Here is a 16907-nt window from a genome sequence, read left to right as displayed (position 1 = left end):
TGAATTTCTTCATATATTAAGTCCTTTTCGTGGGTTATTCTTCTTAGCCCTCCTATTATAGAATTACGATGCTTGACCTTGCCGATTTTGTCTCCGATCGCGGTGGAAATCCGAATAAGATCAAGGAGAGCCAGCGGAAGCGCTTCGCACCTGAAAATGTGGTCGATGAAGTGATTACTCTCTATGAGGAGGCTCGTCGAGGTATACATATTTCCCCAGAGTGCGCTGCTGAATAGTAGAACGAATTTGTTCTGACTCATAGCAGCGCGTTACGAAGTCATGCAAATAGGATCGGAGCTCAATGCGCTCCAAAAAGAAATCGGAAAGCGAAAGAAGGTCTGTTGCTAAGTGGTTTAAGGCAACCTTACTGTCTATACTGCCCCTCAAGCCTCCTCCATACTTTGGGCTTAATGCTCTTCTGTCAATTATTCGTTTCTAACGCTTAGAGCGGGGTAGAATAAAGAGGACGCGGATGACTTGATGGAACAGAAGGCCGCTCTGGAGAAGCGGAAAAAGGAGGCTGACGAGCATGCCTCTGAATTGGAAAGCAGGAGAGATCGTAGGATTCGGACAATTGGGAACTATGTTCATGAGTCAGTGCCTGTGAGCAATAATGAGGTGGGTTACTCTTTCAACGTCTTGATACTAGTGTCGGAAACTCATATACGAAGGATGACAATGTGGTGGTCAGGACGTGGGCCCCGGAAAACATGGTGGTAGAGAAGCGCAATTGTCTTTCTCATCACGAAGTCCTTACTCGCCTTGATGGGTACGATTCGGAGCGTGGTGTGAAAATTGTTGGCCACCGTGGATATTGCTTGACAGGCTACGGTCTGTTCCTAAACCTGGCTCTTATCAACTATGGTCTTGAATTTCTTTGGCGGAAAGGGTACAAACCGAACCAGCCTCCTCAATTCATGCTCAAAGACTTGATGGCGAAGACCGCGCAACTCGAACAGTTTGATGAAGAGCTGTACAAGGTTACTGAGAGCGATGACAAGTCTACCGACAAGTATCTCATAGCCACCTCTGAACAACCGCTGTCCGCCCTGCACGACGGAGAATGGATCCAGGACAAAGATCTTCCAATCAAGTGAGCAACTCAGCGCTTGACACTGTGTTCATTGCTAAGTATGACAAAGATATGCCGGGTACAGTACATGCTACCGAAAGGAGGCCGGTGCTCATGGAAAAGATGCCTGGGGTATTTTCCGCGTCCATCAATTTGAGAAGGTAATTTCTGACAAGCCTGTCATCGTTCGTCTGCTTGCTTGCTCATACATCCCTAGGTTGAACAATTCGTTCTTACCAAGCCTGAAAACTCATGGCAAGTTTTTGAAGAGATGATGGCTACGTCAGAAGAGTTTTATCAGTCGCTTGGTCTTCCTTACCAGGTCGTCGCTATCGTTTCGGGCGCCTTGAACAATGCCGCGTCGAAGAAATACGACCTCGAGGCCTGGTTCCCGTTCCAGGGCGAATACAAGGAATTAGTTTCTTGTTCCAACTGCACCGATTACCAGTCTCGAGCTCTGGAAATACGCTACGGCACAAAGAAAGCCACTGATGTCAAGAAATCCTATGTCCACGCGCTCAATGCTACGCTGTGTGCTACAGAGCGTACACTTTGTTGTATCCTCGAGAACTATCAAACCGATGATGTATGTGTCGAAAACGAACTACATCATGTAGCATTGATTTGCTAATGAAGTATAGGGATTCAATGTGCCCGAGCCTCTGAGAAAATATATCCCCGGCGCTCCCGAATTCTTGCCGTACACCAAGGATCTTCCTAAAGACACGACATCCCATAAATCCAAAAGCAGACAGGACACTAAAACTGCAGCTGGCACCGGGGAAGCTACCAAGAAGCTACAGGACCTTCGGGTCTGAATGGGTGTGATTGACACTTTCTTCCTGTGGAAACCAACTCTGCTGAGCTCAGGCTTCATTCATCGGGAAACGAATATTCCCCATTTTAACGCCAAGAATTACCGTGTCATCTGGTACTTATCTTAGATACATTACTATTCAATATATGGACTATAAAATGACTTGGCGGTGCCATGAAGTATCCTGCATATTTACATATTAGTTAGGGCTTGATATCCTTGAGAAAGTGGTGCGTTATCTTAGGCAAGCCGAAGTGGAGCTTCCAGAGCCTCCCACATGTCTCCGATAGGAGGGGTAAGCACAAGAGCCCCGCCGACCTTAATGACTCAGATTGGTGAGATGTCGTGATTTACAATCGGTGTCCGATTCCGGCGAGCCTGTCATTATATCGTTCCCAATATTTTTTCAAACGTTGAATTCACTGTGAAATCCTCCCTCTCTAGCTTCACTATAGTGCTTGCTTTTCCACTGCTTTCACTTGGTTATTGTCAAAATGACGACGTCTGCTCGAGACATAAATATACGCCGAGACCTCAATGTCTCTCAGAATGCGAACCTTTCCACCTCCCCAACGGCGTCCTTTCAGTCTGCACCATCGAGTCACGGAGGGTCTGCGTTTGCAGGCCGCACGATCCCTTTACCCAATGCAAAGCATTTAAAACCTTTCGCTACAGAGGACATCAAGGTTTTACTCTTGGAGAACGTGAATCAAACTGGCCGCGATATCCTTACAGGACAAGGCTATCAAGTGGAGTTCCTCAAATCCTCACTTCCGGAGGATCAATTAATAGAGAAGATACGGTTAGTTTGGAGGAACATTTGTGACTTGCTCTGAGCTGACTGTCTATACTCCTGGAATTAGTGATGTGCATGTGATTGGCATCCGGTCGAAAACAAAGCTCACATCCCGCGTCCTCAAGGAAGCTCGCAATCTAATCGTCATTGGGTGTTTCTGTATTGGGACTAACCAGGTTGACCTTCAATACGCGGCCGAGCATGGCATTGCAGTGTTCAATTCTCCTTTCAGCAACTCTCGAAGTGTGGCCGAATTGGTCATAGCTGAGATTATTGCCCTTGCCCGTCAGCTAGGTGACCGCTCCATGGAGATGCATGGCGGTACTTGGAATAAAGTAAGCGCTAAGTGCTGGGAAATTCGTGGGAAGACTTTGGGTAGGCCTGTCCTGTTTGAAGTTTGGAATCGAGACTTATTCTCTTCGTAGGAATCATCGGCTATGGTCATATCGGTGCCCAATTGTCTGTTTTGGCCGAGGCAATGGGCATGTCGGTCATCTTCTACGACGTCTTGAATTTGATGGCGCTGGGTACTGCCCAGCAAGTGCCGACGCTGGAAGCCCTTTTGTCCAAGTCTGACTTTGTTACGTGCCATGTTCCTGAACTACCAGAAACGAAGGACATGATAAGTTCACAGCAATTCGAGCAAATGAAGCTTGGGGCTTATTTGATTAATGCTTCCCGAGGAAGTGTTGTGGATATTCCCGCCCTCATTCATGCAATGCGTTCTGGTAAGATTGCGGGAGCTGCCCTCGATGTCTACCCGAACGAGCCTGCCGGCAATGGTGACTATTTCAATGATGATCTTAACACTTGGGCCTCGGATCTCCGTGGTCTCAAGAACGTGATATTGACTCCACACATCGGAGGTAGCACCGAGGAAGCACAGAGTGCCATTGGCGTCGAGGTAGGACAAGCATTAGTACGATACGTCAATGAAGGCTCAACTCTCGGTGCCGTCAACCTCCCTGAAGTTACTCTTCGCTCTCTTACAATGGATGAACCCAACCATGCCCGGGTAGGTTGAAGCGTACTCTCAATTACAGCATGGTTCGCAACCGCTGAATTCTCATTTAGGTCATCTACATTCATCACAACGTCCCTGGAGTTCTGCGCAAAGGTTTGACTCGATCAACTGTTTTATGAGGTATTTGACGTTCTAATGTTTGATACAGTGAACGAGATTCTCGGGGACCATAATGTTGACAAACAAATGACTGATAGCAGAGGCGATGTATGTGACGATACGTCAATCGGCAGTTCAAATATTGCAATGCTAAATTTGTCCAGGTGGCCTATCTTATGGCCGATATCAGTAACGTTAACAATGCCACGATCAAGGAATTGTATGAAAGACTAGAAAGCTTGTCCTGTATGTGTGGCCCTTTGAGAATTTAAGGGATACGTGGCTGACATTTGTGTTAATCTAGCCCGAATCATGACCAGAATATTGTACTAGGCTCTTGCACAGCCCCCAAAATATTCACCCAACTTCGGGAATGCTGCAGGACTCCAAGTCCGGACCATGTGTATTGAGGAGGATACATTCCATGGATGAACAGTGCCAATCTTAGGTGCTCAAGAGGACAAAACAGTAAATAGAGGAAATAGAGACGGAAAAATGGGGGAGAATTTTAACATCACTGGAATCAACAAATATAATATAGTTTGGATTCCTTTGTTGGCATTTCGTCTACAGTTGGCCTGCCCTAAACGTGACCATGGATTCCACCCCAAGTTCACACACACGCTGGTGCGCGAACAAGATCAAATCTTGTTCCAGATTTGAATGCTTTAAACTTCGTCAGTATTCATCAATACGAACTCAATGCATTACTCACCTTCTGCAGTTGTATTTGTACGTTCTTGCTCTCCTCAGATATCATGCGAAGAAGGTATATACCATACCCTTCCATGAGGCGACAGATGCACTCGCCGGTACTGGCAAGGCACAAACTTAGAACTGAAGGAGAGACCCGCCAATTGGAACCGCAGCTGCCTGGATTTTAGTAAGTCATAGACAGCAGGAGAAGTATGAACGTTGAATCATCCGGTCAACAAGAGCCTCACAAAGTTCAATTGGCAAAGCGTCTCTGCATCGGTTTCTACGAGCTTATCATCGTCGATACAATGCTCGATCTTCTGCTGCTGCCGCTCGAAAGTCAGGACTCCGGCTTCGTCTTCTTGAAGCATATCGGTCCCAAGAATGACCCTGTTTATGCCCCTCATTAGATTGTTCGGGTTCCAGATCACGCCGATCAACAATTGAACTCGGGTTATTGCCTTTCCTTTCTCGAGAATGTTCCCTAGCGTCACTGTAAGTCGGGACGTACGAATCCAGTTTCCCGTCAGGCCATCCTCCAAAATGACTGCGTTGACCTCTCTCACGCGTCGACCTATTTGAATGACTCATGGTCCATGACTGACGAGCAGATGCAGGAGGCTTAGGAGGCAAGCCGCCATCTTTTGAACCCAACGAGAAGCCTGGAAATGACTCCCCCGCATTTAAAGACCCATGCGATACAGCATTCCGGCTTTCAAAAGGGCGCATTGTAGGATGGTTTTGATTAGCGTGTGCATGGAGCCGGCCAACGCGAGCAGCACCGGGAATACGGCTATTTCTGTTGTCTGTTGCTGGTCTGGCCCCGGAATTAGTTGCCCAGCCACTGTTTGGACCCATACCCACAGAGCCTCCTGCAGGTGCCGGGGGAATGGCGCCTCGTTGCCCACGGAAACGTCTCCTATCAAATTCATGTGAGTCCTCAAAACTAGGGAGCTCCCCAGGTCGGGCTGGGAATGGCGGGCTGGAAAAGTAGGGATGGTTTATAGCATCAATAGCATTGATTCTTTTCCGCCAGTCAAGCTTGAGAAGCCCCTCAAGCAGGGATATGGCCATAGGACTCTGACTGTGACCCGAATCAGATGGCTTTCCATTTAACGTTCAGGACATGTGCTGTTGGATTCTGGGTTCATAGAAAGGCAAGGCCTTACTCTTTGAATACCTCACGTAGACTGCCTGGTTTATACCCAAAGCTTTTGACGCCTTCGCAGCCAGGTAGAGAACTCCAGCCGGGCATATTTTCCTCGGTCGGTGTTCCAACAAGATTGAATATCAACTGGGCTTGGTTGAGATCACTGCTTCCAGCAAGAATCGGTTTCCCCTTGAACATTTCGCCGAAAACGCACCTACAATGGTTAGTAAGAACAAAAGACGGGAGCAAGAGTGCGGAATATTTACCCAACACCCCACATATCGATAGCTGTTGTATAACGTCGAAGTTGAAGAAGAAGTTCCGGGGGCCGGTACCACCGTGTAACAACTAACGTGGTATAGTCTCTTTTAGCTTCCCCTCCACCCTTTCCGGGCTGAGGTGGAGGCTCATCATATGGCCGAGCTAAGCCGAAATCTGCAATCTGAAGTACGCCGTTGTTGCTTATCAACAAGTTGGCAGCTATAACGGGTCAGCACAGGAATTTGCCGTTATCTGCGTGTTGAATGGATTTCGACTGACCTTTCATATCACGATGTAGGATGCGGTTCTGAACTCATACATTAGAATGCTCCCCGGTCATACAGTAAAGGGGAAGGAATACACCGTGTAGGTACTTAAGCCCTTCAAGAAGCTGGAGCATATAGCATTTTATTTGAGGTTCAGTGAAATTCACTGCTGGGTTCTCCAACAGCCCCGAAAGATCATGCTCCATATAAGGAGTCACCATGTACATGCTCGGTTTTTTGCGTCCATCCCCTGTACTAAGTTAGTTCCTCTCCTTCTCTTGGGGAAAGCAACGGCAAAACCTTTGCTTCGTTCAACAGCCATCTCCTTTAACTGTAGGATGTTGCGGTGCGATAACATCTTCAGCAGTTTAATTTCACGAAGGGCCGTGATAGGAAACTGGTATAGATTCTATCAGCCTCTGGAAATGTTGTCCATGATCGAATAACCTGACACCATCCTTCTCATTGTGCATGAGGATCTTCTTTAGTGCAACTATAGACCCATCTTTCTTCGAACGTGCCTTGTAAACCTCCCTTTCAGCAATCAGTATTTTGACAAGAGTATTGCAAATCATGCATTACGATACTGACCCAAAGGTACCTTCTCCCAGCTTACCCAAGAACTCAAAATCACGGATGCTGGTACAACCCCGGAATCTCGGATTGCCATGGCCATCCCTTTCGAGAGATGCGATAGCCATTCTCATTAAGAATCTGGCTCTTCAAGTGAAGAATAACGTGCGCGACAGAAATTACACAAGGCTGAATGTCCGTGCTCCAAATGATGACCCACTAACACAGTAAGCCATTGGGATATTGTTTGGAGGGAATGGGAAGAGTACCTACCTTGGGACTTTAGGGACAGACGAGCCAGTCATATGATGTAGGGAAATATCATACTATATTTCGACTGATTGAAGAGATAAGGAGGTGCAGCTGAGAAAGTTAAAGTATGTATCAGGCCAAGACAGTCAATCTTAATGGTTTCAATGTTTTGACGTGTATAATAAATCTTTCAGAATTTCAAATTTAAGGATTTACCATTAGCCCCACACGATAATATGCATGTACCATACCTATCGCTTAGGAAACCAATGTTATATAAGTTAGTCACAAGCACATGGTAAATAGAGTGATGTCCGCCTTTGCATAAATAAGTGGTTGAGGTCACGTGGAGCTCCCGTGACCCTTGAACTTGGACTTGCCTTTGACCATCTCTGAAAACAGTTCTCATGTGTTTGCACTTGTATTGCCTTCGCAAGTCTGAAAGAAGCTTCTTTTGAGCAAGTATATTTCCGGGCCTAGACTTCAGATAATATTCTAATTGAGCTTGCTAGCACCAAGATGGCTGCGAACCATCCTATTCACATTCATCCGGCACGGCCGCTTTATCGCTTCACAGCAACTGCCTTAGGTGCCAGCATGTGGTTCTTTGTACGAGCTTTCCCACTCTTATTTCTATATTAAGAAGCATGCTGACTTAATGGTTTCACCATCTCTCAGCTCATGTACCGTGCGAAGAAGGATGGTCCCGCTTTGTTGGGTTGGAAGCATCCTTGGGACCATTGATGACCGTTAAATATGAGAATCAACCCTATGTCCGTCTCAATTCGCCATGCACAGCCCAATACTTCAAGATTACCTTTTTTCGAGCGGGAATGAGCGGCGAGGTGGAAGATTTCACACAGTGCGGTCAAATCGCTCCATAGCATTACCGTTAATATCCAATGCTATGTATGTATCCCAATCCAAAGCTCATATTTGCATTTCATCAAGCAGCACTTTATATTGACGGCGCTGCTTACGGTTTCCCGGGCGTAGCCGTGTTTTCAAATGACCAATTGCCCGGGAGAGTATGGGGAAGAACTTGCGTTCGGTGACGAACGAAAGTAGAAATGTGCTGATAGCGAGTGCAAAAAGCCAAAATGCGAAACCTCTGGATATAGATGTCAGCTGCATAATTTCGATTATCCACGCCGGTGGATCGAAGAGCATGTAGCTTGACACGATTGAGTCAACGACAATTGTAACGATCAGGGGTTCTATTGATTTAGTCAGTTTTAATCCGAGCACAAGGATCTAATACTCACTGTTCGCACTCATTGGCATCCGAAATGGTGGTCCCACGCTCAGAACGATGCTCGTAAATATATACTGGAAGATTGAGGTCAAAAACAGAGCCGTATTTTCGGAGTTCTCTATATTGCTATTGTCCAAGTCTATTTTTGGAGGCTGAAACCTGTGAATGGTTGTTAATGAGGCTTCCGGTGGATATTCATATGCACGCTGACATACCATGGTTGCGATTGGATAGTCTTGAACGCCACGAATTGAGTAAAGATGCATATGGATATCTGACCAAGCAGTGGAGTTAACACTTTCCGTGACACAAGATTTGCAGTTGGTCGCTTGCGGGAAAGCACAGGATATGGGCCAGTCCAGCCCACTTCGAACCGTTAGCTGTGGAATCGACATAGTATTGAAGAAGGGTTAGAATGCTTACTAAATATTGCAATCGGCAAAATGAGCGCCAGGTCAATGAACAGAAACTGGAACTGTTAGCGAGACTAGCCTGAGAAGTATTTACTGTACTCACCTGAAAATCGCCAAGATTCGATGCTGACGTGTATAGGAAGCTGACACTCGAGAATTGAATTGCGGAGTACAAACTCATGTACTTGAAGCAACAGAAGCTGGTAACCAAAGCAGCGCGGCCTTCCCTGTTGCTGGCTTAGCAGAAGATCTACTTCAAATGAGAAATGGGTATGCACTGACTTGATCAGTTGTGGAACGCAGGATATATCAAACTGACGACTGGTAAAAGGCGCAGCAACGGATGCTTCGGCATCAGAGAGGGATATACCGACATCTGCGGCTTTCAATGCACCACAGTCATTAGCACCGTCCCCGCAGAATCCGCAACAATAATCCAAGGACTGTAATCTTTCGACAAGTTCATGCTTCTCATCAGGCGACATCCTGGCGAATACGTTTCCTCGAACAAGCATCTGGGCAAGTGTTAGACGGGAAATAGAAAATGGGAACCAGAGAAGATTATGAATCTCGCTTGAATGCTCACTCTTTTCAAAACAACATCGTTGCCAAAATCCACAAGCCATCTGAAGACGTCTCCACTGATTGCAAGTGTATACTGATTAATGTTGCACGCGATTGCGGGCACGGAGAGATCCACATTTGTCGGAGTCAACGATGGCTAAATTCCATCAGTTGTACGATCAAATCAAGGGCAGGCGAAGTTAATACCAATAGAGTGCTCGGGTCAAGCTTCAGCGCCGGATCATCAACACATTCCCACACCAGAGACGCTCCAATATCGTGATGACGACCTATTCTGGTCAACGACTGCTATAAATTAACTGCGGTAAACTCACCTTCCGCAAATCTTGGTATGAAACACTGTTCATCCGCTCGAATCAAGCCACACTCTCGGGCCACGCTGACTGCCGTAAGTATATTATCGCCCGTACACATGACATTTCGTATGCCTGCATTACTGAGTTCCGCTATTGTCCCAGTAGTGTTGGACTTTAGTTTATTTTCAAATATAATGAACCCGATGAATTCAAGGTCGCGTTCAACGAGTTCTCGAGTCAACTTCTGGGCTCTCATCCAGCTGAGTTTTGGTTCGTATCTCGCGGCGCACGCAATGACACGGTACCCTTTGTGTGTGTAGTAGCTCAACAATTCATCGAAATCGTGTGGCACTGCACATGGTCGTCAGTTCATTCGGCTCGATATGAACATTCCATACGGTGGTTGACTCACAACTGTCAGGGACGCAAATGGTCTTCAGACTTTCAGGTGCGCCTTTGACGAAAAAGCTTGCTCCGCCATCTCCAAACTGTCTGACGACGACACTCGCACGGCGTAGTTCCGAGACAAACTCAAAATTCCTAAGAACTCCGAGTTCTATTGGTACCTAAAAAAGCGTGTCGTTGTTTGAATCAGTGATGTGCTGCGCGTCCTAATAGGGTTTTCCATGGAGGGAGGAAGTACGCTTACAGTTTGACTGGCCCCTATTTGACCACTCAAATCGGTTATCTGATTAGGCGGCCTTGCAATGGGTGGCATGATTGTTTCGTACTTAGGACCATGGGGTTCTATAGATTCGCTTCCGTTCTCCTGATAGGACCAGCCAGTGAATTGGAACATCTTCACATCGAGAGGATCTCCCATCAGCTCGCCATCTACTACTCTGAGAGAGTGGCATGTTGCCATAGCGTGGACAATATTTTTGTGTTGCTGAGGGCCGCCAGTAGCTCCGACACCAGATGAAGATGTGGAGGCCAGAGAAGCCAAATCAGCCTTTAGATCGGTGAATCTGTTTTGTTCTAGTGAGCACACATCTATAAGATATACGAAGTGGTGCAGACCTCAAATCCTGAGTCACAGTTCGCACACCGAGCACATCCAGACCGTCCTCTGTGAGAGTCCCAGTCTTATCGAAACAGACTATATCAAGCTTGCCTGCAACATTGACCCTGCAGTTTCTCAGTGAAAAATATCATAACAGATAGAGGAATGATTTCAAACCTTTGCGGGCTGATACAAAATATCTTGTGACCCTTGAGTCGTGAAAGAGCTAGATTGGTGCCGATTGTCAGAGTAGCTGGTAATGCTGGCGGCACAACGATAGTGATTAGATCAAGTGCCCTAACAATGATTAAATGCCAGGAAAGCTGCGCAATGTAAGCTTAACACTTGTATCATTTCTTGTGTCAGACTTACACCTAAGCGGACAAAATTGACAAATGATGCTATAAAACCAAAAGCAGCAATTACACCCATCACTGTGATGTAACGAAATGAATCTTTGTAGAACTTGAACCCTGAGGGTTTGGGAAAAAGCATTGAACGGACTAAGGCACCTTTGGTTGTCGAAAAACCAGTTCTTACAACCACTGCTAAGGCAATGGCTTCGCCGTCATCGACGCTGTGTGGCCGCCGTGCACGAATGACCTTTGTTCCACTGAAAAGAAAGTGCTTGGCAACATTCGGGTGGACAGACGGAGTACTAAGGTCAAGGTACTTCAACGCGTCGTCTGTCAACGGGATCTTTGATACAGGAACGGACTCTCCTTATCTAGAGTCAGTCTCGAGTCAAACAACAAAATTACGGAGGTGATTGTTTCACAGACCTGTCAGCATACTCTCATTCACGATACAATCTCCGGATAACAAGATGCAGTCGCAGGGAACTTGATTCAAAGACGGATCCGAGAATTCAAAGACATCACCCGGGACCAATTCTCGGGAAGGGACAGACCTCCCTGGTAGTCCAACATCAACTTCGGCTGCCAAACCCCCACGCAGAAAGATTTTTACTTACAGAAGCCATTCCTAAGCACGCGGGTATCGCACTCAAAAAGTGAGATTTCCCTCAGCCTTTTCATCGTCTGCATCGAGCTTAGTTATTTCGGCAACCTGAATTCAAAAACGACTAACACATACCGTTTGAGTTTCAAGAATAGTTGCGCAGATACTGAACACCGAAATGAGGAAAATGCAAACGGCATAGTAATAGTATTCATCCAGCGACCATAGGACAAGACTCGCAATTTGGAACATGTAGAACGGGTGAAACGCCTTCTTTTGTGAGACTCTGGACTTGACGATACGTAATCAAAAGCATGGCTCTTACTTCATCGATCAGAAGTTGAAAGACAGACTTCTGCTGTATGTCAATGACATTCGCTCCGAAAACTTGCGCACGGTTATCGTGATCATCTGCGTCCAACCCGATTCGCATTCGTTTGATATTCGTCCACAATGGATCTTTCCAGCCACTGATCAAGCTAAATTTGTCCTCGACAGGGTGGTAAAAGAAGCGGAGACAACGATAATCAATATATCTCAGGTATGAGACAGTTGAATCGTTATCTTCGTCCTGGGCACAACTTTCAGAATCTGCAAAGACAGTGGAAAGCACACGTCCGTAAGGTATGCTCAACACTTCGCATATGCTGAATTGATTCCATTGATCCTGCACATATTCAGCGAAGACCTTACACCGTCAAACGAGGAAATCCTACCTCCACTGCGACCCACTGACATAATCGAAGGGGCGTCGGCTTTCCAATTAGTCGGATTCTCCATCTTGGCAACCAACGTAGAAGAATATATGCAAATCCCAAAGTAAAAATGCATAGCAAAGAATATAGAGCCAAGCCTGTGGAGCTCGTTGAAAATCCAGCGATGACAATGGTCAAGTCCTCCGATGCGATGTAAACTTTCTGGGTGAGCCTGCTGTCAATTGTGTGCTCTCCAGTACAGAAAGTCGATGATGGGCGCCGCGGAAGGAGAGGATCCTCTGCTGAGGGTCTGGAGTAAGACAGGCGTTTTGACCTGCGAGAAGATATAATGGACTCATCTGCCTCGCTAGCCTCACCAATCGACAATTCATCAGATTCATTCTCAGCGTCGATTACTTCTTCGCGAGGCCACTCAATGAACCCATCTTCTTCTTGAAAATAAGTAAAGCTGACGATCGAGTCCTTCCGGCCGCGGCGATGGGCAAACGAGACAACACTAGAAGGGATACTCTCTGATATCGGCCCGTCAAAGACCTGTCAAGCCACGGTTAATCCATACTCCAGAGAGATGCATGGTTACGCATAATTAATGTACCTCGGTCCGAGCCATCTCGACATCCGACACAATACTATAGCTGATGAAGGGTTAACGGCACGCAGCAGAGACACGAAGTATCGTCAACATACCTGCTCCTCATGGAGTCACGTCGATGACTAGCTCCAGGAGCACCCTCAACTGATGAGGTCTCGAGCACTGGCTGAGCGAAGTCATCTGAACTGGAGCGCATTGTGCTGCAAGTGCTTCAATCAATTATGCTCTCCAGCCAACTCACAAGTTAGACCTCAATTTTGAACCGACGTCATCGGATGGTGAGACTGAGTATTCCTAAGAAAGATAGATAAAGTGAATTCTCAGTCCACCAAGAGCTACTAGTTCTGTTAGATATGCCACTCAATAAGTACTCTTTTCCGTGAGCTAAATAATGTTGGAATCTGCTTTCCGAAGATAATGCCTGGAGGTTCGTCTATCAGCACGTGACTAGTTTCATTAATTTGATTACCTATTTATCTAGTTCCCTACAGAGCTATAGTGATGATCCATCCTGTCTTATAAATAGTATCTCTTGCACTGTAAGGGATGTGGTTTTGCAGAGAGGTATTTAGAATATTAATACTTTATGTATAATCGGTTCCCGTATATATATCTAATCTAGGCTATTGCTTGTCCCATGAATGTTGAAGGATGTAAATATTTCATGAATGACCCTAACAGTCAAAATACCTAGGCTCTACCATCTACCTCTTGAGTGTTTTGTGATATATGTTAATAAACAGGGTGGTTTTGATCATTGTTACATCGACCTCTCCCATACCAAGGTACCTTAGTGTGCTGCGAGTGATGCTCCCTGTGGTTCCGGGGAGAAACGAAGCTATTTCTCTGTTTTTCAGTGTAGACATTTAGCATACCAAGGTAGCGATAGCGGTCACCAACTAGCTCATGCGGCATGTAATAACCCAGGAGCCTGACAGCAAAGACTATGAAGGTACTTATCAGAGGCGTACTAGGGAGGTAAATCTTTGCATACAATAACCAAGAGAGTAGGTAACAACCATGCATGTATGGGCTGTGTATCGACCGTTTCCAATCAGTACTAGGTAAAAGAGTTAAACAGTGTCAAAAGTGGCTTCCACACATATCTTTCCATCCCTAAGTATCCAATGAGTCTATCGAGTCAGGCAGACAGGGTGCTCAGTCAAGGAATAAACAACATAGTAAGCCATCGTGATAATAATGACTGACTTGTATATTTATTACTGTTGGGAGCCGACTACCTGGAGGTTCTCAACACTACTGGTCCCGCCAAGCCCCTCGGCCCAAGGGCGCTAACGATCCCACCAAGCCAGGTTATTCCAGACCTCCCAAAAGCGAAGCGTATCAAATTCTTCCTCAACCCTTGCGAAACCTCTTCCGCAACAACCCCTCAATCAACGCTGATTTCCCTAATCTGACAACCTTTCGCAATGTCTGAGCCTATTAGGAACAAGAAGGCGGACTTTCCGGTCGCACCGTACGTGAAGCCGTCCTCGTTGATCTCTGATTTCCCATACATCATGCTTTATCGACCTGTTCTTGGACTCCTGTCTCGTCCTGCTAACTTTTGATCGAACGACAGGACGCCGCAAAACACACCGGCTAACAATGCACCTATCTCTTCTCATGCCCAGCAACCCGGTGTTGCAAGTATCAAAGAAGGTAAATAACTCATTCCATGTAAAGCGGTGGCGTGGTTTTTTTAACATATATGTCAGAATCACTCGACCACGCTACAGCTGCTTCTCTTTTTGCAAGGAATCCTGGGCTTGTGTCCATGATTCAAGGTAAACTTGGATCGCTTGTCGGGCGCTCATCAGGCTACATCGAGTCTCTCCCTGCCCCAGTCCGTCGGCGTGTTGCTGGCTTGAAGGGTATTCAGAAGGAGCATGCCAAGCTCGAGGCCCAGTTTCAGGAGGAAGTCCTCGAGCTTGAAAAGAAGTACTTTGCCAAATTCACACCCCTCTATCAGAGACGTGCCACGATTGTCAATGGGGCTGCAGAACCGACCGATGACGAAGTCGATGCCGGCAAGGAGGAGGATGAAGAAGAAGAAGAAGAAGAAGAAGAGGCAGATGTCAAGGCCGAAAATGAGCGCAAGCAGGATGACGAGAAAGACGTCACAACATCTGGAATCCCTGAATTCTGGCTCTCCGCCATGAAGAACCAGATCTCTCTTGCAGAAATGATCACTGATCGGGATGAGGAGGCTCTCAAACATCTAATCGATGTTCGCATGGAATATCTTGATCGCCCCGGTTTCCGACTCATATTCGAATTCGCGGAAAACGAGTTTTTCACTAACAAGACTATTTCAAAAACTTATTACTACAAGGAAGAGAGTGGCTATGGTGGTGATTTCATCTATGATCATGCGGAGGGTTGCAAGATCGATTGGAAGGCTGACAAGGATCTCACTGTTCGCGTGGAGAGTAAAAAGCAACGCAACAAGAGTACGTTGATCTGGATTTGTTCAGTCGGAAAACTAACGTGCTTTAGACACCAAACAAACCCGAGTCGTTAAGGTCACTGTGCCTACCGAATCCTTCTTCAATTTCTTCTCTCCCCCACAACCACCAACTGACGATGACGACACCATCGCCACCGATATTGAAGAACGCCTCGAACTTGACTATCAGCTTGGCGAGGACATCAAAGAGAAACTTATCCCACGCGCAATCGATTGGTTCACCGGCGAGGCTCTTCAGTTCGAGGAGTTGGGTGATGACATGGATGCGGACGAGTTTGACGATGAAGATGATGAAGACGATGAGGAGGACGAGGACGACGATGATGACCGGAGATCCGATCGCGATGTTGACGATGAATCGGAGGAAGAGGTAAGGTTTCTCTCTCTCTTTATACCTCCAAATCTACTCTGCCTTTACACGATTCTTCACTACGATGACAACGTCGCCTCAGTCTTAACTTGTCTTGTCATCGAATATAATATTTCCGGAGCAGTCACTGACATACAAATAGGATGGCACCTCTAAGCCAAAGAAGGAAGCAGCAGAGTGTAAACAAAGCTGAGCATGGCCGAAGTCATTTAGGGGATTAAATATATGGGCCATGTTGCAACCTATCCTCTTGGTCCTAGCATTTACTTCTCACTTCGCGCCGCTGTGACTGGGATTCTCGCTTCGAAGTTGAATCTACGTCTAGTCTTTCTATCTAACCGTATCCATCGTCAAGGTCTAGATGTCTGATACGTGTGCTATTCATCCGGCAAGGGCTCTATACTCCCGTATCTAATGTTCTCCTTTCTACTTTTGTTCCTACGTCCGACTTTTCGTTGCTGTTCCCCTCCCTTTCTTCCACTATTTATCCTCTAAAATATTTGCGGCGTGAGGAGTACGATATTGTCAACCATGTTTAATGATTATCAAGCAATTGTCAGTGCGAGGGCAGACGTTCATAGCAAATGGTAGATTCAAAATTCAGACAGGAAGCAGTACGGAGATCTTTGCGATTGGTACCGACGGTTTAATACTGACTTGTTGGTTGAAATCAAATCCAGGGACCTTGAACACCACTCTTGTTTGACGGACTTCGCTTCTTTTGGACGTCAAATCCTTCGTTATAGAGGGTTGGATTTGACTACAGATTTTGGTAGATATGTGAAGGGTAAGTTTTGAAAGATGGATTTATTTGTACCTAGTAGATATATAACGTTATTACTACCTTTGCGAGAATGATTTATTAGTACATGTTCTTGGCGTTTAAAATGTGCAATAGATATGGTGGTCCTGACTCCTGACAAGTGGCGCAGCTTTCCAAGCTCCTCAGGGCTCAGGGGTTGTGGCTCAACAATAACAGCCAGCTGTTCCACCACATCACCTCAGTGGGCTTTTCTTCTTGGATGAATACGTTTTCTTTCCTTTTTCTTTCTTTCTTTTTTTTGGTGAGCAAAGCGACAAGGCAGCTAGCTGTTTGCAAGCTATAATTCTTCATTTGACGATCTCGTTCCCGGACTCCTCATTTCTCACTAGATGCCTCTACCAGAGCCTTGTATAATCTCCGCCTCATAGCCCACCTATCTTCTATACCTTTCATTCGCAGGGCACCAATTTAAGAGGTG

General features: G+C 46.2%; 5 protein-coding genes across 5 annotated transcripts; 3 read left to right on the top strand and 2 right to left on the bottom strand.

Annotated features, from left to right (window-relative positions):
• Positions 1 to 68: 68 nt before the first annotated feature.
• On the top strand, positions 69 to 1890 carry Aud_006367 (serine--tRNA ligase SES1; the record flags this gene model as incomplete). The annotated part of the gene is made up of 7 exons (XM_043291268.1): positions 69 to 201; positions 266 to 336; positions 457 to 618; positions 672 to 1093; positions 1143 to 1233; positions 1290 to 1658; positions 1714 to 1890. The coding sequence occupies 7 exons, from the start codon at positions 69 to 71 to the stop codon at positions 1888 to 1890; spliced, it is 1425 nt and encodes a 474-aa protein (XP_043147203.1).
• A 493-nt stretch (positions 1891 to 2383) lies between these two features.
• Positions 2384 to 4141, top strand: Aud_006366 (D-3-phosphoglycerate dehydrogenase; the record flags this gene model as incomplete). Its single annotated transcript, XM_043291267.1, has 7 exons — positions 2384 to 2691; positions 2753 to 3060; positions 3111 to 3700; positions 3760 to 3802; positions 3858 to 3916; positions 3973 to 4054; positions 4113 to 4141. 7 exons carry the CDS (start codon positions 2384 to 2386, stop codon positions 4139 to 4141), a joined length of 1419 nt encoding a protein of 472 aa, XP_043147202.1.
• Positions 4142 to 4728: 587 nt separating this feature from the next.
• On the bottom strand, positions 4729 to 6201 carry Aud_006365 (serine/threonine protein kinase, CMGC, CDC2/CDK subfamily; the record flags this gene model as incomplete). Its single annotated transcript, XM_043291266.1, has 5 exons — positions 4729 to 5078; positions 5110 to 5588; positions 5674 to 5868; positions 5921 to 6134; positions 6195 to 6201. The coding sequence occupies 5 exons, from the start codon at positions 6199 to 6201 to the stop codon at positions 4729 to 4731; spliced, it is 1245 nt and encodes a 414-aa protein (XP_043147201.1).
• Positions 6202 to 7936: 1735 nt separating this feature from the next.
• Aud_006364 (putative P-type ATPase) lies at positions 7937 to 13022 on the bottom strand (the record flags this gene model as incomplete). Its single annotated transcript, XM_043291265.1, has 21 exons — positions 7937 to 8223; positions 8272 to 8420; positions 8477 to 8627; positions 8685 to 8730; positions 8778 to 8901; positions 8957 to 9189; positions 9261 to 9395; positions 9446 to 9528; positions 9574 to 9906; positions 9968 to 10121; positions 10205 to 10523; positions 10576 to 10683; positions 10736 to 10881; positions 10931 to 11280; positions 11341 to 11472; positions 11532 to 11598; positions 11654 to 11788; positions 11844 to 12185; positions 12235 to 12768; positions 12830 to 12869; positions 12922 to 13022. 21 exons carry the CDS (start codon positions 13020 to 13022, stop codon positions 7937 to 7939), a joined length of 3969 nt encoding a protein of 1322 aa, XP_043147200.1.
• A 1234-nt stretch (positions 13023 to 14256) lies between these two features.
• nap1 (histone chaperone NAP1) lies at positions 14257 to 15859 on the top strand (the record flags this gene model as incomplete). Its single annotated transcript, XM_043291264.1, has 5 exons — positions 14257 to 14303; positions 14409 to 14488; positions 14545 to 15279; positions 15326 to 15666; positions 15809 to 15859. The coding sequence occupies 5 exons, from the start codon at positions 14257 to 14259 to the stop codon at positions 15857 to 15859; spliced, it is 1254 nt and encodes a 417-aa protein (XP_043147199.1).
• Between the last annotated feature and the right edge of the window lie 1048 nt (positions 15860 to 16907).

This window comes from Aspergillus udagawae (assembly GCF_001078395.1).
Source record: "Aspergillus udagawae IFM 46973 DNA, scaffold_4, whole genome shotgun sequence".
Taxonomy (NCBI): Eukaryota; Fungi; Ascomycota; class Eurotiomycetes; order Eurotiales; family Aspergillaceae; genus Aspergillus; species Aspergillus udagawae.
This window is presented reverse-complemented; position numbering and strand designations above follow the sequence as displayed.